Raw genomic sequence first — 20,996 nt, forward strand, 5'->3', positions numbered from 1 at the left:
TTTTTAACCGGATCCAATAAAAAGAGCACCAGGGACGCAGCCTCCTGAACATAGTGAATTCACGTGCTCAGTCTTTGGTAATTATATTCTGAATACTTTTATGACTCTGCTGCTTCCCTGGGCCACCATTTATATTGTGCAAACTGGTAATATAGAATATAGAATATAGAATATAGATAAGAAGACTGTATATGGAGAGGTACTGAGTCTGGATGTGGGAAATCTCCACTAATCACTAAGTAGTCTTGGGAAAAGCACTACCTTCCAGCACAGCCTATATCACAAGGCAAAAAAAACCCAACAAGCACCATAGAGAAAGGATGGATTGTAAATATTAAATACATACATACATACATACTTTGGCTGTATAAACATTCTCAGGGTACTTTGCATCCAACATCCACACTCACAAGTTACTCTGAAGTCCCTTCATCTTACCTGAATTTCGTGCAGTGGCAGCTGAGAGTTCGAAGATAGCAACTTGCTTTCCATTCCAGAATGCTACAGCATCCTAAGGTTTGCCATAGAATTTTTAAAAAATGCATCTTAAAACTTGTGCTTTGCAAACAGAAAATACATAAAACCAGTTTTTGCTAAATGCTACCACCCTTTACTACTAGCAACCCAGGACTAATTTATCAATAAATTGCAGTGTTGTGGCAATTAATTTGTTTGAATGGCAGACCTATTTTCTATTACATATATTTTGTTCTATAAGCAATGGAAATTCAGGAGATGACTCTATGGGGAATTAAAACCAGATTTTTTAAAAAAAGAATGTTTTCATAGAATATTCTTATACTATTATGAGAGAGAGATGGGGGGGGAAGTTTTATACCAGATTAATCTGACAGTAAATATGTAAAATGAATACAAATGAGCTTCTTCAGACTAAGACAGTAAGAAAGCAGTGAAGGTGTTCTGCATCTTGATGCTAGGAAAGGATGTTACACCCATACAGAGAACTGCTAGACTTGTTTAGATGTCATGCAACAGCAACAAAGATTCAAATCCACTCCCCTCTGCACCCATGTAAATATTTATGTTAACATCAGGGGGCTAGGAAAACCCTATGGTAATTTTCCTCCCTACAGGCAACAGCAGAAGGAGGTTGGGATTTGGAGGGTGGAAAAGCCTTGCTATAGCAGTTGACTGTCATATGCTCCTTCTCTCTTGAGGAAAACCTTGCAATTTTGTTTTTGCACAAAAGGTGATAACAGAGTGCTGTCTGAACCTAAATGAACTTGCCAAACAGCTGAGATTATAATTAGAGTCCCTCCTCCAGGTATCCTTGCTTGCAGAATTATCAGAGTAGCTACCAAAGAGAGGGCCTTTCCTGGGCTTCTAACCCAACTGTGGGAACCCCAAGGAAGGTCTGCCTGAAACATTTGTAGTTATCCTTTAGGTCTGTCCTGTCTACTCTAAGTTTTGGTAGTTAACTCTGGTGGCTTCATCTCATGTATTGTGTTTTTGTTTAGTTCTACTTGCCTGCACAGTATGTGCTTTACTGGCTGCTGCATCCATTATCACTGCTGCTCTGCATCCATTTTTTTTAAATAAACAAACAACATATTTTCCATCCCCACACAAAGAACCCCAACCTGACAAGAAAATCTATTGGCAGTGATGCAAGTTACCTTAGTACAACACACTCCATTCACGTGCATGTCAATGCGAAGGTTGTCAGTCATTCCTGTGCTGAAGGAGGTAATGTTGAATAGGTTTGGCGAAATTTGCACCACTGCCACTTGCTGGTGAAAGTGTGACAACATTGCCTGTTCATTAAGGATTGCTACAGAGCTGCCTGTGTTTACAGCCAACAAATTTTTTTTGGATCCCCACTAGAGACAATATGAAGAAAGAGAGATTAAGTACAAAAAGTAACTCATTTTAAGTAAGAAAATTAACACAATGCATTTGAACTAGAGCATTGGATTCTTTAAAAAGCATGAGCAAAAAGTGAATACCACTTACATTATTTCTTTTTTAAAATGTTAACTCAGTGAAGTTCAAAATTCTATAGCAGTTTTCATGCTTGTGGATTTGGAGTGGAATGGGAATTGGCTTCTGGGCCAGCTCCAGGAGCACCTAACCAACTGGAAGCACTGATACAAGAAGAGCCTGTGCTGCCATTACCCCTCTGGCCCACCCAAGGATGTCACATTGCCCTTCTTTGACTTAGGGGATTCCTGAGTGAAGTCCTAGCACAATTACAGTCTCCACTGCTTCATGAGAGTCAATGAGTGCTAAAGCAGGTTGGACCCCTTTAAATAAAGAGGCTCCTCTCAACAAAAGCAGAGCTAGCTATTGAGATAGAGCTGTAGTTCCTAGTCTGAGAATGACTGCTTGGTCTGAGAATGACTGCTGCTGAAGCAACATCTGTACCCATGGAGTCATTTAAAAAAAAGTTTGATCTTTTATCATGTTTTTAATATTCTGTTGGGAGCTGCCCCGAGTGGCTGGGGAAACCCAGCCACGTGGACGGGGTATAAATAATAAACAAATTAACTCATGGCCCTCTAGACATCCTATTCCCATCAGTGCCAGACAGCATAGTCAATGTTAAGGGATGATGGGAATTGTAGTTCAGCAACATCTGGAGAGACACGGGTTCCCCTAGAGTCTAATACTGTAGTGTGAAGAAGACTACTGTCTAGTAGTATGGAGGGGCTCTCTTTTACAGCTCATGCTCAAGGCAGCACGACTGGGCAACACTGGTTAATACTGTAACTTCTGATAAGACAGAGTATATAGAAATTTTGAAAGCAGTTCCCAAATTGTTTTAATTTTACCTGATGTGACTTCTATAGCTTACAAAACTCCTCTTATGTGGAAGGATATATCCAATGGAATTTTGATGAAAAACTAGTTGTCAGCTCATGAAATCTTATCAGATACAAAAATTTGTCATAGTTTCTGTCCTCTGTGAAATAATTTTTAAAGACAGTTGGGGAGGACTAGGAAATGTACAGATGTTTCCTTTTGCAAGTGATTCAGGAACCATGAGTCAAGTGAAACCAATGTGCCAAATAGGTCGGGAGGGGAAACCAGCAAGATTCATAAAAGTTACAGAATTCAGAGGCACACATCTGCCCAACAAGAGTCCAGCCCTACTCTATTATAATTGGACATGCAATCATATATATGCATACCTACTTAAAATAGGGGTTGGGAGAGAAGAGCAAGGAGGAAGGGTGGCAGCAGCCTGTTTCAGGCAATTTAATCTGTGCACCAAACCTGCTTACTGGTGAATGCATCCTCCTTGGTACACACTATTACACCTAAATAAACAAAAAAGTAAAAAGGAATATATTCACTGCTTTACCTGTATTTGAATTATATTCCCCTCAAGCTCAGTAGGTGCCTGAAGCTTCCAGCTGTCCTTGGCTTCCTGTGAGCAAGTGCTTTGGGAAGGGGATGCCACTTTCCTCCACATAGCTATCTTCCCTCTGTCGGTGCCAGCTGATAGGAGACCTGCAAAATACACCACACTCTTCTGATCAGGTCAACATCATCGTCATTTATATTGGACTATATAAAACCCAACAATCTTATCACGCTCTAGTCTAAGCAATCAAGTCTGTATAACACAACTTGCGTTTGGAAAGGGATGGGAACCCTGTGGCTCTCAAGAGGTTGTTGGATTATGATTCCCATCATCCTATCCATGCTGCCTGACACTGATGGGAGTTGTGAGTTCCAACTACACCGGGGGGGGGGGCACAAGTTCCCCACCGCCATGTAAACCTTTGCCTAGTGTACGCACTGTAAGAAGAATCCCCAAGAAAAGTAATCAGCTTTTCTCTACAGATGTGGCAATGGCAGGGAAGCTAGCAATCACGAGTTGTAAAAATGAAAGGCACATAGAGAGGAGTTAGACAAGGACAACAGAGTAATAAAGCCCTAGAGTGAGATGTGGGGTGATGAAAAGAGGAAAGGATTGAGGGAGATATAGGGAGGAGGTAGAGCTTGGAGGAAAAAGGTAGGAGAAGTAGAGAAACCGGAACAAAGGATTTCAGTTTTAACATTGAAGGAGACAAGAGTGGCAGCCACACATAATACTAAGCTAGCCAAATTTGATTTAGTAAGTCACACACTGTACAAATAACTTGAATCTGTTATATGCAGGACTAAGAACACTCCATAGCTCTTGGTAAAACTTGAATGTTTGGCACACAGCACAAATGCTGTCTCCAACAGTGGCTTGGGATGTTAGGGGGAAATTGATCAGTGAAGTGTATTAAAATTATCTGTACCTCCTACTGCCTTTCAGTTCTCCCCACTGCTCAGCAGCTATCTCTGGCTTCTTTGCCAGCCTGGCCATATATTTCTTCCAGATTCTGAACAGCGTTCAGTGTCCAAATGGCACAAAATAAAGTTTAATGGTAGCAGTAATGTACTGCTGCCCTGTCACCTGCACCGAGCCTTTAGAAGTGGAAGGCCAAGGAATAATCTATGTGTGAAGGTGCGTGTCCTACCTAATACCTGTTAAAATTCCTCTTACAATTCATATGTTTATTTTCCAAGCTCCTTCATTCTGTTAGGGATTATTATTCTAGTAGCACAGTTCTCCAGTCACATTTATACTACATATAAGCAAGTTACATTTAAATTTCATAGCAATTTCAATAGATACTTTCAACCAAGCAGAGTGTAATTGAATGAATACCATGGGACTGCAAATTTGAATAACTGGGTCATCAGAAGTCAATGAAAGAAGTTCTTTCTCACCTTTAGCATTGCAAAAGGAAACACAGTTGAGGCACTCTCCTATTTCAAACCCAAGCTGCTCATCCAGATCCAGTACATAGTTCTCACCTTTCTCCAAGTCCCAGAACCTACAGAGAAAGTACAGAGGAGGGTAGATAATAAATCACCTTGTCAACAGCTGGCCACAGGCACAGATCCTGCCCTCAGCTTTTCTCCTCCACATTTGCCTTTTTGGTGTAGCTTCTGCTCTTTTGTAGCAACCTTTATGCACAATGAAGTCCTCCTTGTCTCACTTAGCACTGCTCCAGGGAAGTAACAGCTAATGGTAGAACACACTATAATGGCATACTGTGCCTTATCCTGGATTGCTATGCCTTATCCTGGGACTCTCCACATTTGGCAGGGCGGGGGGGGGGGCTAGTACAATTCTCACCATCCCTATCCATTGCCATGGCATGTCAGAGACCAGGCTGAGGAGTACAACTCTGATGAGGAATGGTCGGAGCCTACCCTTACCACTGCTCATGGCCAGGATCCTGAAACTCCACAGGAGCAGTGGAGGAGTGTTGATTTGGAACAGTGGTTTGCTGAGGGTCACAGTTCGGAAGATAATAGTTGGGCAGAACAGTAATAAGAAGAAAGGAAAGAGAGTGAGATAGCAGATTCTCTCTCACTGGAAGATGTACATCCTCTCAGTCCCAAGGCTAGGAGATTAGATAAGGTGGCTTCGCAAAAGGCTCAATGGCTGAGAAATCAGGTTGCTAGGAGACGAGAGGATGGAAGTGACTAGAGGGAAGTGGGAGGAACCTTAATTAGGAGCACCTGCACTCTGAGAATAGTGGCTTGATCTTTTGCTGCATTCATTAAGCATTTCTGTTACTGGTAAGAGGCTGCTTTCTCTTCGTACTGCTTATCTACGGCCAAGGGGGGGAGGAAGCCAAGCCCCCAAAGCCTGACATGGTGGCTGGAGCTGATAGGAATTGTAATCCAACATCTGGAGTGCACCAGGTTGGGAAGTCTGCTATAATCCTTTTAACAACAACACTACGCAGCATTTTCATAGCACATTTCAAATGTTCGAAAGCCTTCACATACATTCTCCCAGTAACCCTTCTGACAAATCCACAAGCTAGAACAGCATTATCATTTACATATTTGGGGGCAAAGGTTGAAGCTAAGAGGCTTTCCTAAAGCCATCTAGCAAGTGTGTGGCATAGGCAAGATTTGTTGAGTCTGCAGCTCACATTCTTATTGGCCCTCAATATGGCGACCCTTTAAAATGGGGGCAAATGGTTCACAATCAGGCTAAAGACACTGTTCAATGAAATTTATCTGAAAAATGACATAGTATCTATACAGCAACACAGCCCACAACCTGGTACTAAGCCAAGCCCCCCTTGCCAGTTTTCTTACCTAAGAACTGTTTCACCTGTTGCTGCTATAAGAAGGCTACGGTCAATCAAAATGATATCAGCGGAATGACCCATTCTTCCACTCAGCTTCACCTGATAATAAGTTATGCAAGGAGACAGTACTGAAAACACAAGGTAATCTCTTTGTATTACTTGGCAGCAATGGGCTTGGGGTGGAATCATGGCAAATAATGAGGCTACTTCTCAGATAGCTCATGTTTTTAAGGCTTGAATGTATGTTTTTAGGTATCAATGTCTGTTTGCTTACAGTTGTCAGACAATTGTACAACAAAGAATCTTACAGTGCTGTAAAAACTAACGAATTTATTACAGGATGCATCTGACAAAGTAGACTCTAGTTCACAAAAACATACGCAACAATAAATATATTTAGTCCTCATGGAACCACAAGACTTTGTTTTTCCTGTGACAGATTAAGACAGCTATTATCTTCATAACAATACTTCCTATGAAAGTCAGCAATTGCTGTCATTTCACAACTAAGGGTATAAGGCTGAGAAAAACCTTGCCCAAATCACACATAGAGATTCCTTGTAAGGAGATGATTCCTCATTTGCTTCACTGTCAGGGACAGTTCTACACTTGCAAGTGGGGACATCCTCCTGTTGCTCCAATTTAGGGTAAGTGTTTCGTTGACAGCTACACACTGAACATTTTATGCTGTCTTAATATGGAGTTGGACCATTGGTCCCAATTAGGCCAATGTCTTCTCTGACTGGTAGCAGCTCAGTCCAACAGGGGTCTTTCCCAGCCCTGCTACCTCAGCAAGGAGCATTCTTCATGTAAAACATACAGCGTACTACTAAGTGTCCTCTCTTAAAGTTCATGGCCAGCTGAAATACATGGCTCCAACCTTGTGCAGTGTAGCTCAGCGGACTCAGTTTTAAGAAACAATGTTCAAAAAGAGAGAACACTTCAAATGCTCAACTAGCATCTGGAATCCTAATTTTCACAATGTACAATAAGTTGCCTTCAAGATTCTTTTGTGCAGCCTGCAGACTAGTCAGAAAACCAAAGAATCAATTTTCTCTTTTAAATGATGTTATCATACAGCCCACAGTGCCTACCTTCAAGACCTCCTCTGCTTCTCCTTCAAGAGAAATTTTGTGAAGAGATAAGAGGAGAGTCTCCGTTATTACTACCAATATATCTTTTTCCATGAAAAGCAGCTTTTGGACTGAACTCTCTGTGGTCAATGCCTGGCTTGTTTTCCCCCTCTCGTTCACATAATGCACAGTTCCTGCAATGAAATCAAGGTTGTTTCATTCTGGTACATTATAACATTGCTACAGAAGCAAAATACACCCTAGAAAATACACCCAGCTTAAATAAAAAGTAATACAGGATCAAGCTTATTTTGCTCAGTATCCATATTGCCACAGACTTTTAATACAGTACTGTATTACAAAACAGGCTTCTCCCTTGGTTTTAGTATAGCCAGGTCATTTCAAGAGAACACTAAGTAAGTCCTGACAGATATTGACTATTGCAAGTTCTTGAAATGCATCACACCAATTTACCAGAATGGAGGTTAGTGGGGGGAAACAACAACAGTACAATAGGAATTGCTTTTCTGTGCTGGTCAAGATCCAAAGCTCTTATAGAAGGCTGGCACTGCTTTAGCATTAATGCCACCTGCCTTTTTCCTACCTGTATAATCTACTTTAATATGCTTCCAAGCAAAAAAAAAAAGTAGAAAAGGTACACAATAATGCCTACTGTTTGGGAAAGTGTGAACAATTATTATGTTCTTGTCAAACATTATTATAAGGCACTTGTCAAAGGTTGGTTCATGCATTACACAAAGGGAAATCAGAATTTATTATCAAGTGAACAACAGGGAGCTATAACCATTCACATCTTCCTGTAGGATACACATATCTACAAAAACATTTCTATCCACAGCTTACTACAATTTTATTTTATTTTATTTTATTTTATTTTATTTTATTTTATTTTATTTATTTTACAAATGTACAGCTAAGGAATTTTAAGGATATATCTAAAATGTATTATTATTACTATTGGGTTTTTTTCATCCTAAGGACCTGGGTGGGTTATAATAGTTAAACATAATGCTTAAAACAGTTTAAAAGCATATGTGCACCTCATATGCTAACTGCTTTAGTTAAGGTACCTGAAGAAGTGTGTATGCACACAAAAGCTTATACCCAGAACAAACTTAGTTGGTCTCTAAGGTGCTACTGGACAATTTTTTAATTCCTTAATTTATTTCGACTGCTTTAGTTAAGGAATATCAAAGCACCTTGCAAACAGGTTTTAAAAGAACCATGTATGACAGGAAATTGTTATTTTTAAAAATATTTGTTTACTTCTTCACAATTTGACACCAGAAAGGGTTCTGAAGCTAAATGGTTCTTGAAAAGGATTAAAAAGAAATCTCAAAACAAACAAAGGGAACAACTATACTTTTTGTACCCTTAACACAACAACACAGAGAAAACATTTACAAGCAAAATTCTAAATGCAAAGTAATTCCCTGTATTGATGGCCAGTTATTACAACTACAGAGTGCCCCCCCACTTGCATAAAGCTCCTATAGAGAGATTCAAAGCTTTTAATCAGAGATCTAAAAAACAAAAAACAAAAAAGGCAATTAAAATGACTGAAAAGCCTAGGTGAGTCAAGCACCATTGTAAAAGCTTTAATTTGATTAGGATTCCAGGACTTTCAGGCTTGGTTTGTTTGAAAGTTCTAAGTGGCCAGGATACTGCAATACAAAGTGCTGAATATCGTTATGCAAGACCACCCACTGTTTCAAGATCCTTTATTAGTATAGAGGTACGGGATGTTTGGGGCTTTTCATTGCCCTGTAGATAAAGCTTTCACTGCAGGACCACACAAAGGCTCACCTGGAAAGTTTACAAGAGCTGTGTTAATATGAGGACAAAACTCATATAGGGTCTGAAAACAAAAGGCAGCAAAAAATTAATGCACCATAAAGAGATGGTAGGATAGTGCTGAAATGGGTATTTCTCACTTTCAATATCAACAGCGTAAATGGTGGGAGACCAACATGTAGATTTTAGAGAAGTGAAATAGCTCTCCCTTACCCCCCAAGAGGCAGCTGTCCCTTATAACACAAACCTGTAGACATCCAATGAAGCTGAATGTTGGAAGGTTCAGAACAGATAAAAGGAAATATTTATTCACACAGTGCAGTTAAATTATGGAACTCGCTCCCACAAGAGGAAGTGACAGCCACTAATGTGGATGGCTTTAAGAAAGGATTGGACATATTCACTGAGAAGGCTAACAATGGCTATTAGCCATGATGGCTATGCTCTGCCTCCACAGTCGGAGGCTGTAATGCTTCTGAAAACCTGCTGCAGAAAACCACAAGAAGGCAGAGTGCACTTATGTTCAGGTCCTGTTTGAAGGTTTCCCATAGATGGGTGGGCATTGTGAGAAGAGGATGCTGAACTAGACGGGCAATTTTCTTCTGTCCTTTACCTTGTTTTGGCCCACAAAAGGTATGGGAAAAGGCAAAACTTGTATGATTTAAAGATATACCTCTACTGCTTACCACTAGGTGGGGCTGTGCACCTACAAACTAAGAGACTATAAGAGAAGGTAGATGCAACAATATTGGTTTTGTCAAAAGCAAAAAAGAAAGAAGAGTGCTATTCTCATTTGGCATGCAGCAATAAGATGTAGACAAAACCAATATTGTGGCATCTTGTATCTCTTACTGGGGCTAATTTGGAGGTACATAGCCCAATCAAGTGGAAAGCAGTACAAATGAGTTTTTAAATCATGCAAGATTTAGAGGCCCCTTTTTACGATGTCCTTTTCTTCTTCAGAAAGGAAATAACAGAATACGGTATAGTAAAGTTGAGTCGGATAGAAGCAAGTCTGAGGAAAGTACTTTACTGGCAGGGGTGCAACACTTTCACCTTGTTAGTATTCTCCTGCAAACCTGTACTGTACTGCACCTTTAATCTCAATTTTACTACTACTGTATTCTTAAGAAATCAAATTTGATACAGTTTAACAAATACTATTATACAGTCAATAAATTCAATCACAAAGTCTGTTTCCACAAATGATCTTTGTCTAAGAAAATAGAACTTGGAAAAAGGAGGATCTACTGATATCTTTCACCATAAGAATGGGAGAGAATTGGACCGGAAGGATCATCCAAACCATTCCTTTCAGATTTATTTATTTTTTTACCTCCTCACAATGTATAAGCAAAGAAAGCCTCAATAAAGTGACTTTTCCCACCAGGCTACAGCAGTTTCCGTACCATCTGTCACACTGATGAAGAAGGACAGCCCTTCTTGCGGTCCCATTTTCAGAGGCATTCCCATCCCAGATTTTCTCCAGTTAAACATGTCCAGGGCCTTCTCATCTCCACTGACTGCAGCTTTTGCTAGCTGTACCAAGTCCCTGCAGGCAACAACACAGCATGTTATTTTTGGCTCCTTTCTTGGAGGAACTGTCAGAAGCAGCCATCGCTTATGACAAAGGGGAAAGCCTCACTCCAGGCCTAGAGCAGAATCCCTCAAACTATTGCAAACATGATTTCCAGTATTAGCTCTTTTCTGGCCATTATTAGTAATTAAAGAAAGTACGGAAGGTGTTATGTGGCAATTTAATTTTGTGCTAGTGGTGTGCTGAAAGTTTAATGTTCAAAAACAGAGGCTTTGCTCCCTGTCCTTCTCTTTGCTTCTGTTTTTTCTTTTTGTTTCGGTGACAAGCAACACTTTTAATCTGCTCCAAGGCCATTTCACCTCCTGCCCCACCCCGCAATGACACTGTGGCAGGGTCAGCGTCATGGCCATCATGGCATAGTGTCCTTCCGGGTCACTGCCAAGGATAAAAAGATGCCTGTGGAGTTAATTACTGTAATGTGTTTCACAAAGGGCTGTTTTTGAAAATCAATCAGAAACCTCAGTTATTTCAGAATATGGCAATTTCAACAGGTCTAATCTGAGTAAAACTTAGTTGAATACCACCCCCTGGTTACCAACAAGATCTCACCACAACAAAAGAGATTTTGCTTGCTGTATGTTGACAAATCTACACTGCATTCAGAAACAATTCTCTCAGGTCTTTCATAGCTTTTGTTGCTGCTTTTTGGTATTTGTTGTTATTTTTCTTGGTTTTATTTTGCTTTTACTAAAATTTAGGTAAGACGCTTTTAATGGTAAAAGCAGGAAATAAATTTTCCAGATAAATAAGAACAGAAATGGAGATTTAAAAGCTACTAACATGAGATAGGATGTTGTCAGTTGCAGGTAACAATGAACTATATCTGGACAGAGAACAGGAGTGCAGCCAGAATAGAACTGGTGATGGGACCATGAAAGCAGAATAGAAAAGCAGGTTCATAAGAAGGCAAAGGACCTGGGCACGACACTGAAAAAGTAGATTAATTCCAATAGAGGATTTAGGAGGAAGGCAGACAACAGTAAGTAGCAAGGTCAATTAGAAGATGGAGTAGAAGCTTTAATGAACATAAATGGTGGGACTATATGAGTTACAAAAGCACTCAAAATAAGAGGAGGTCTGATCCAACATAGATACTGTTGACTGGACACTGAGGAAGTCAGCAGGTCTGATTCCACCTGTTTTCTATTGCCTATCAGAAGTCTGGCCAGAGTATGCTACTTACTCGCCAGGAGGGGGTGGTCGGAAGATGCAGTAATTGAGATGCTTTCCATATTCATGCTTAAGCAGAGGGGGGCCCTGAACTCTACCCCGCTGGTCCATCCTCCATAACACAAGGACACCAAGCTATAAAGGTTACAAGAAAAATTAAGACAATGCTTTTATTACTGGCATTTTATACTGAGAATTGTGGCGTTGTTTTAGGATTGTTTGACAAAAGCTGGAAATAAGCAAGTAAAGATAGAAAATATGTTCGGGAGGCGGAGGGCAGGCGGGGGCGGGGGCGCATGCCTCGGGGGCGAGGTGCCCAGCGCGAGCAGGGGGCAGCTGCGATCACACCCCACCAGGATTGCGCTGCTGGGGGCGCTGCGCCCCCCCACTCCTCTTCCTCCACCAGTGGATCCAGCGCATTGTAGCACATGACATCAGCATACACATGACAACATTAGTCTCTGATAGCCAGTGCTAGAAAATAAACATGAACAGATTGAAAATTGCAGCTGCCATGTCATATGAGCGTCATGAATAGGCCCAAAAGTTTTTCATTTCCAATTACTTTCATTTTTTTAAAGTAGCCAAGCAAAAGCCCTCTGTTCATCTACAATGCACTGACCATTCTACATCTATGCTCAGTTTGCTAATGCATCCTCTTGGAACATGGGTGGAGTGGGCTTACAGGTACCTGCAATCTCTACGCATACCCCACAGGCAAGTACTAACTTTCAAACAGGAAACAGACAATTTTAATAATAAAATTTTAAATCTCTGGAGCCAAAGCCACCTCCACAAACTACTATTAATGTTGTTGGGTTTTTAAAAAACCCAGAAGATCCTGATGACAGCACTCCCATATCACCTGGTTTGACCCTCATGTTGCTCTCTTTTTCATTTTGCAGACACAAAGCAGAGAAATATCCTCTTTTTCATTTTGCAAACACACAGCAGAGAAATATCACTTTAATGTTGACAAAACAGAACAAGCTGTGGAAACATACACTGGGCTTTTTGCTTTTCAACAATACCGTATATTCCTGTCTGTTCAGGACCTTCCTGCACTCTTATTTTGATACCCTTGCATTAAACAAGGAAGAGGTAACACAGCTCTTGAAAAAGTAGACAGAACGTGGTGCATGAGACACAATGTGCTGTCACTTCAGTTAGCCACACACAACGTGCTACACACTGGCAACAGAATTCGTCACATCAACAAACCAGTAGAAATGGCACAGACTAAATGAGTCCTCTGGGGATTGTATAGCTCAGACATTCTAAAACAACATAGACAACACCAAAAGACTGTAGGGTTGTGTCTTGAGGGGCTCCTACACTATAAAGGGAGTTTTCTATTCATTTCCATATCACAGATAATTCCCAGCATTCCCACAGCAAACACAGGCCAATGGAGGTTTAGAGCTAGACAACTGTACTGTCTGCACTCTCAGAAGTCAATTTAGTACGCTAGAAAAGTAGCCCTAGGTAACATAAAGTCCTGTGGATTCTGGCACTCCATTCCCAATATTGGCCTCCTACTTTGTTTCCCGGTCCTTTAGAATGCCTCTTCCTATTCTTGTCCCAGGACACTGTTGCCACCTCCACATTTCTTTCAGTTTATTATACAGCTGCATGTCTGTAGTACCTATTAAAACTATGTTCATCAAAGAACCATTTTGATTTTGCTACTTACTTTGTCGCCAGAAACTAGTCGGGTGCCATTAGTACTCCAGTTTAGAATTGTAATATCAGCATTATGGTTGGAGGGTACCGCATGATGTTCCTTGTCCTGCTTGTTCACCACCACCACGTCGCCCATCTCACAGCCCACTGCCAGTATCAGTTTGGTTGGATGCCAACTGAGGCATGTGGCCTGGAAGCTTCTTTCCAAATGTGCATCACACACATATTCTCCCTGCAAACAACACGACACAGATCTTTTTTACATTCCTTCTTTTCAGCCTCCTGAAAAGTAAAGCATTCTGCGTTCTCCAAATAAACTGGTGTTCTACCTCCAGAGGTCATCCTAGCTCCTATCATGTGTGATACAAGAAGCCCTCCTTTTCTACCTTCCACTGAACTAATTATGTTTAAAAGAAAGTTAAAACTACACTGTAAGCTGAATTTTGTTGCTGGGAAGAATGAAGAAAAAAGGCCTATTGTTTTGCTTTGCAGTGCATAAACACACTAGGAAAGGGGTTTGCATTGGGGTGGCCCTCCAGATATTGTTGAACTTCCTTCCAAGTCCCATCAGTCACAGGAAAGATGCTTTCTTCCTCCTACAAGTTGGGCTTTTGTAATTATTTTTAATGCTTTCTGTAAAAGTCTAAATGAAAAACCCCCCCAAAAAGGCCTCCTCGTTCTTCTCAATTGAGGAAACAAAGGGTAGGTTCTTCTCTCTCTCCAGGTCTTGCAAAAGGTAGCACAGATGTTCTGGTGCTTTCTCTAAAGGCCCAACTTGGAAGAGGGGAAACCCTCTGTTTCCCTTTCCCAAGACAGGGTGGAAAGGAAAAATGTTTTATATCACGTCTAATCTGAAGCCTGTGAGCAGAGTGTGTGTTCTTAAAATATTTGCACAGCACCTATAAAACATTAGACATAATAACAGCAAAGTAATAAATCCTGAGGTAATTCAATGGATTTAAAGTGAACTAGGACACTGTGTATATATAACACATAAAAAACTGAGTTTAACAAAACTGAACTTCTGTATCTTTACAGATGCAGCAGTGTTCAAAGCTAGTGCAAAAAAAGAAAAAAGAGAAAGTTTTGGATTGCTCACCTGTTCTAGAAAAATATCCACACTGCCACCAGAGTTTAAATTAATAGATGCGACAGCCAAAAATGGCTGCTGAGGGTGCCAAGCTATGTGAGAATGGCGTCCACGGGACTCGAGAGCTTCTATACGATGATCAACGTACACAGCCATGATAAAGAGCTACAACACAAACAAGTATTTAGAGACAAACTAACTGTAAAATAAGTCCTGAGCATCAATAGGAAATGTAGTCTAATCTACATATTTAAAAGATATATAAAATTAAATATGTTTGCATTCCATTATAGTGCAAACACAAGGAATTTAAATTTATACTTTTTAAACAGTAGCCCTTCTCTCCCCACCCTACCAGGGTGAGAAGTGGAAGGGGAAATGCAGCATACGTCTACCGAAGCTCATCAGCGGCATTATTTCTGCCACCCACCAGCAGGTCAGAAAAACCCTTGCTCCAGCCAGGAGCTGAGAGACGTGATGCCCCCTACAAGGCACTGGATCCTGCAGGTCACTAGGTCAATCTGGTCCAGATTCACTGAGAGTAGGCTTCCCGTAATGGTCCTCACAATACCTGCCGTCATCACCGACTGCATTACAGAGTGATAGAACTCACCTTCATGTAGTCTTATTTCATTGTATTCACCCGGCATGAGGGGTGAAATACGAACTGTATAAATAACCCAGGCCAGAATGCAGATAAAACATACACTAAACCATTATTTACTTCTAAAAAGTAATGGCCAGAACAAGTAGCTGTTCTATACAGAATACTAAAAGAAGAGTTTTACGGTAATATCCTAACTTAGCCAGCTCTCTTCCTGAAGGGCTGAAGAACATTGGAGCTAAAGGAGGGGAGCTTTTGAGGCCGTGTCAAATGTGGCCACCATATGCACTTGGGGCAAGCATGGGAATGAAAACACACCAAGAGGAGAGAGGGAGATGGCTGTTGTGTAATTTAGATATGAGCCAAGTGAGGAGGAGCAAAACTTTTTTGCTCTCTTACGCATCCATCACATGTGGAAAAAGGTGCCCTCTCCGTCTTAGCATTTCCTTTTTCTTTCTTTCTTTGCAATTCAATTGGTTTTTTACAACAGAAATGCTTACTTAACATAAGATCGCAATATGAAGTTTCAGTTTCTTGTTTATATACAAATATTTCCAAATCATAATAAAGAAAAAACAAACAAAAGCATATTCTTTGTCATTCAACTTATTGATGTTCTAATTTCCTCTGACTTCCCTTCCGTTCTTACTTGGTTCTTTTAAAGTTCTTGGTTGGGATGCCTTTCATTGTGTATCTAGATCAGGGTTTCCCAAACTTGGATCTCCAGCTGTCTGTGGACTACAATCCCCATCAGCCCTGACCACTGGTTCTGCTAGCTATGGATGATGGGAGTTGTAGTCCAAAAACAGCTGGAGACCCAAGTTTGGGAAACCCTGATCTAGATTGCTGGTAACCAACTCATCCCCTCACTTTTTGATGTTTCTCATTACAAGAGTTAATCTAAACCAGTCAAAATTTTAGCATTTCCAGCATGCATTGGATCCTTTCTTATACAGTACATCTTGACGAGTTTGCTGGGTGTTAGAGATACCATCCGTGGAGCATTTTAAATTCCTGCCTGGGTCTCACAGGCGTTAAAAAGGCAACCCAAAAGGTGAGAAGCCTGAGCCACAATATTAAGCACAGAGAGAGACACGCTGAAACGCTCCCCATCGCCCAGCATGGCCCTCACACCAACTCATTGGGTCTCATCGCCAACCTGAGCGCGCACGAAAGTTACGTTTCCCTCCCTTCGCCCATGACAGGGCCGGCCCCAGAGGCGCCAGTTCGGGCCACGGCCTTCGCGAGCAGCAACCCCCACCCCCGAGGAGCTTCTCGAAAGAAGCGAGTCCAAGTTGAACCCCAGCCTGCCCCCAGCCCCACCTCGAGTTGGTCGCTTACCGGCTCACAGCGCCACCTCAGCCCGAGAGAGAGGCCTGGCGGGCCTCAAGCCCGACTCAACGAGATGCTGAGCGTTGTTACCCTTGACAACGGCGGCCGTTACGGAAACACCCGAACACGGAGCCGAAGGAACGCGAAGTTTTCCGAAGGGCAACGCTTCGCGGAAATCTTCACGGAAACCCCCGAGCTCTCAACTCGCTGCCCCTTAGGTCAGTTGTGTTTCTGTAGGAGCAAGGGCGCTAGTTCCAGCTTACTTGTAAGTAGTTTAAGTTCCTGGTGGTTTAAAAAGCTCCCTTTTCCTTAAGGCATTCCTTCTAAGGAGAGTTGAGCCTCCCTTTCACTTTCTCTTCATGCGTAGAAAGAATGCGGGGGCTTGGGGGGGAGCAGATGGTTTGCATGCATGCATAAGGTCTCAGGTTCGATATCCGCCATCCACAGGTAAATAGAAAAATCCCAATGAAAAGCGAGAGAGGTGTTTAATTTAATGTTGCAAATACACACACACACACACACACAAACTGCAGACTGAAGCGATATTCTCAAATGAATTCTTATCGCTAAGAGTCTCGTTATAAATACTGTATGGAAATAAATTCTGCTGAATGCATAAACTGGCTCCTTTAACGCGCTCACGGATCCGAAATAATTCTGTAGTGAGCAGAAAACCACAGGAATGGCTCACAACGGGCTGGAGTTAGTATGGTTTGCAAGGCAATAGCTATGATAATTTCATCTTTTTAAAAACAGTTTTCCACGTCGCTTCCAGCTACATCAGCAAAGAATCTGTTGGCATCTTCAATAATAACCGATTATTTACGTTCTAATGTTTCCTGAACTGCAACACTGAATCTCACCAGGTGCATGAAGATGCCATAATAAAGCAGCTGCCTTTTAAGATGCCCCCAATTAAGCAGAGCATGCCTCTGATGAAGGAGACTCTAATAATCTACCAAAGCTGACTCCATGAAAAACAGTTAGAATACTCTACTACAAGACCCTTTGTTAATGCTGCAAAACTCAACAGGCCTCCCCCTATAAAAAAATCTCACCGGCTATGTAGTCTGTTACCACCTGCCAGTCAAACAGGAAACTAGCCAATGGAAATGCTAGCAGATGACACGGGCCCTTCCCCTTTACGATCGGCACGCGTCTATTCCCTTCTAGCCAATGAGAATCTCGTTCTAACGCTTCGGCCCCTCTCCCGCCCTCTTTGCTCTTCCCTCGAATCTCGCCTCCTAACTCCCGCCTCGCCATTGGCCCAGTTCTGGTCCGGTGTCATCAGCCGCGCGCGGCGCTTCGATTGGTCACCTTTACCACCGCAGCCTCAGGCTCCGCCTTCCTGCTAGCTTCGGCCGGCCAATGAAGCGATTTGTTTGGGGTCTGTGGAGGCGTGGCTGCCTGCGCGCTCAGCCGGGCCCGTTGGGTGCTTTTCCCCAGCCCTTTGCTTCCCGCCCCTTTGCTGAGCGCGGAGGCAACGAGGAAGCGGAAGGGGACCTTATCAGTCTCCAGTGTACGAGCAAGGCGTAAGGGTGGGAGTAACAATCCAAGGGGCTGGGGAGATTTGGGCAGCGGAGCGGGACCTTTCAAGATCGGCCTTTAGGCTGCAGGGATCTGGTACCGGCGTCGCAACGGTGCATCCATGCAGCAGGTAGGACTTGGGCCCAAATGCTATTCCTTGAAGATCGGTTCTTCCCTTTCCAGGATGTGTATCGAGAAGACTTCAAATGCACCACTAAGCTCGCGTGTTAGCTAGAAAGTAAAATGCAGTGGGACTGACTTCTGGAGAAATGTGTATCGGATTGTAGCCTCGGAGCCCCGGCTGTCGGAAGTGAGATTAGTAAAGGGCTCACTTCCTTAGAGCGGGTCTGGAGGGAAGAGATTCGTTTCCTTGGGGCGGATCTGGAGCGGTAAAGGGGCGCGGGGACGATTTAGAAGACGGCAGAAATCATTGACGTTAAACTCCTGCCCCAAAGAGAACGGGAAGGAGTGAAATCGATTGGGGATTAAGAAGGAATGATGGAGAACGTTGGGAAGCTAAATTGTCCTTTGCAAAAAATATATTATATCAACACAGTTTGACAGGAGTGACGTGGAACCTAAAGTTGAAACTGGAAGCAGGGGGAATAATGTGGGTGGAATACTTTGCATTCGGGATGAAGCCAGGAGGCACTGGACACTATTTGGGGAGAGGACGGGAGAATGGGTTGGGTATGTTGGCGTTAGTAACGTTCAAACAGACTAGAAGATCCAGCCTCTTTACATAATTGGGCCCTCATCCTGGATGTTGGACGTTCATTTATTTAATCATCCCTTATGTGGAACTGAATGCTGTAAATCTTTGGTCTTTCAGTAGCACAGAATAATGAAAAAAAAATCAAAGTCTATCAAATGTCAGGTGATCGTCATTGCCTTTCTGGCTAGTCCTGCCTTGTTTATGAAATTTAGATACCTATTGTGTGTAAAAAAGATGACTTTTAATTCCGCATTAAATTTTATGGATTTTTAAAAATTGTGTAAACTACTGACACAACATAGAATAGCCCAAAACAATTAAAAAGTGTGCCAAGAATGTAATCTTGAAGACGTGGGTTCCAGCTGATGCTTTCTAACAAATATGTTTCACAAAAATTTTTTGGGGGAAAGAGAGATTATTTCCATATATGTTTTAGCTTTGGGTTTGAGGCAGAGAGGAGTGATTGATAGTAATATGTAATGAAACCATTATGAAACAACTGCATATCCCTTTGTAAAATGTGTAATACTGATGTTCATTTCAATGAGTGCCGCACTTTTAGCCTGAAATCTGGGATTCTTTTTGTTGGTGGTTATATTTTTGGTGGTGGTGCTTGAATTTTGATTTCTGTTGTGGGAAGGAAATTGCATTTTATATAGTGCAACATGATCCTATGTCTATTTGCTCATAAGTATGTCGCACTGAATTCAGTGGGACTTACTTCCAAGTAAGTGTGCACAGTTTTGTAGTGTTATTGTCCTCTCTTGTACTCTTGAATTATTACTTTTTTGAAAGTTGTTTTGGCTTTACCGCGCTTTCAAGCATTTTGCAATTTTTTCGAAGTTCACTAGTTTACTCTGCATGTGCATTGTGTGTGTGTGTGTGTGTGTGTGTGTGAAATACAGAAATTGTGTTGTGGGTCAAGCAGAATATGCTGACATAGCATTGGGTAAACACTGAACTCAGTAATGCGAAAGTAGTAATAAAGATTTCAGTAGCATCTGAGCACATTTGTTAAACCCCCTGTGACTATTGGGCAAACTGGCTGGTCACGTATGTCTTAAGGGTGGGGAACAGTTTTGAATCTGGTTTGAGTTTAGCTGCGGTTATTCCAAATGCTAAAAAACCCATGCTATAAGAAAGCAACAACAACAGAAACTAAAAGAGAAAGAATGTCTTTAGGAAACCATAGCTCTTTCTTTAGCTATTTGAAGTGAAACCCTTAAATAACTCCCACGTTTTCAAATGCAAACTTAAAAAAAATGGCGTGCGAGTGGTGCGTTTTGGGTTTGTGTTGGTTTGTTTTTGTTGTTTTTAAAAACAACAAGCTAATGTTTTAGTTGTTGGGGTTGGCTTGGCGAGGAAAATAAACCTGGCACTCTTCTGGTTTGGAGAGGAGAAAAGTCGCCGTATTTAAGGGCGATTCGGAAAGGTGCTGAGGAATTGGGAAGTGGGTGTGTGGGGAGTTGTTGGAAATCTTTGTAGCCTTGGCCAGTCCCAGTCCTAGAGAGGCAGACACACACACACATACTCGCACACACACTCGCTCGCTCTCTCGCTCACACACACTCACACGAGAGAGAGAGAAAGAGAGAGAGAGGGAGGGAGGAGGCGGCAGCGAAGCTGCTTGCTGCATCTAGGAATATGAATTTCCCCCCTCAGTAGGTCGGATCGCCTCGGCTCCATGGTGAGGAGAAAGAAGAGCCCCCCTGGCCCAGAAGACCCACACAATGGGTAGGATGGGGTGGGGGAGAGTCACTTTTTAGGGGACATTTCTCTCTCTATCTCTCTCATATTTCCCCCTCTCTCTTTTTGCTGGCCTCTCTCCCCGTGTGCCGCCGAGGGTGCTTTCCCCCCCCTCCGGCTCCTCCTTTCCGTGGCTGCCGAACGCTTTCCCCCCCAAACGCCCGAGTTTGCCTCGGCGGTTTTCCTTGCCAAAGGCGCCCTTAACCTTCCCGGCGAGGGGGCAGGGGGCTGCCCGGCGGCGCTGGCTACCCTTTGGAGGGGTTCCTGGCCTCCTTCCCCCCCTCCTCTCGCTTCCCCACCACCGGCACAGGTTGTTGGGTCGGGACAAGCCAACGAAAGGGGATTTAGTAACAAACAACGGCGGCCATGTTGAGAGGAATTTCTGCAGCTAAACTTCTCCCCTCTGAAGGCAGGCTGTGTGTGTTATGTGTGTTTGCGCGTTGTGGGTTTGCATTGTGCTTCGGGGTGTTTTATATTTTTTCCTTGTTCCTCTGAAGGGGTCTCTTGGTTGACTTTGTGCCCCCTCCC

The 20,996-nt window shown here is 42.4% G+C and overlaps 2 protein-coding genes across 6 annotated transcripts in view; one reads left to right on the forward strand and one right to left on the reverse strand.

Moving 5' to 3' along the window:
• The window catches only part of IFT140 (intraflagellar transport 140), an 81,194-nt gene extending 63,733 nt beyond the window's left edge, over positions 1–17,461 (reverse strand). Inside the window, exons 1-11 of the mRNA XM_083584862.1 lie at positions 16,490–17,461; positions 14,554–14,709; positions 13,465–13,686; positions 11,785–11,906; positions 10,414–10,556; positions 7,211–7,383; positions 6,124–6,215; positions 4,732–4,838; positions 3,326–3,474; positions 1,638–1,841; positions 439–511 (exon numbers count right to left, since the gene is read on the reverse strand). Coding sequence (XP_083440988.1) covers positions 439–511; positions 1,638–1,841; positions 3,326–3,474; positions 4,732–4,838; positions 6,124–6,215; positions 7,211–7,383; positions 10,414–10,556; positions 11,785–11,906; positions 13,465–13,686; positions 14,554–14,700 — 1,432 coding nt within the window. The 5' untranslated portion in view covers positions 14,701–14,709; positions 16,490–17,461. The remainder of the gene's footprint in view (positions 1–438; positions 512–1,637; positions 1,842–3,325; positions 3,475–4,731; positions 4,839–6,123; positions 6,216–7,210; positions 7,384–10,413; positions 10,557–11,784; positions 11,907–13,464; positions 13,687–14,553; positions 14,710–16,489) is intronic.
• A 420-nt stretch (positions 17,462–17,881) lies between these two features.
• Positions 17,882–20,996, forward strand: part of CRAMP1 (cramped chromatin regulator homolog 1) — a 42,071-nt gene continuing 38,956 nt past the window's right edge. Inside the window, exon 1 of one of the 5 annotated variants that reach the window (XM_083584865.1) lies at positions 17,882–18,137. Coding sequence is in view for 2 of the 5 variants with exons in the window: in XM_083584863.1 (XP_083440989.1) it covers positions 20,407–20,456 (50 nt within the window). In the remaining 3 variants the exon portion in view is untranslated. Of the gene's footprint in view, positions 18,138–20,220; positions 20,885–20,996 lie in introns of those variants that run through there. The other 4 variants (XM_083584863.1, XM_083584867.1, XM_083584866.1 and 1 more) reach the window with 4 other exon arrangements.

This window comes from Podarcis filfolensis (assembly GCF_964270895.1).
Source record: "Podarcis filfolensis genome assembly, chromosome: 14".
Classification (NCBI taxonomy): domain Eukaryota; kingdom Metazoa; phylum Chordata; class Lepidosauria; order Squamata; family Lacertidae; genus Podarcis; species Podarcis filfolensis.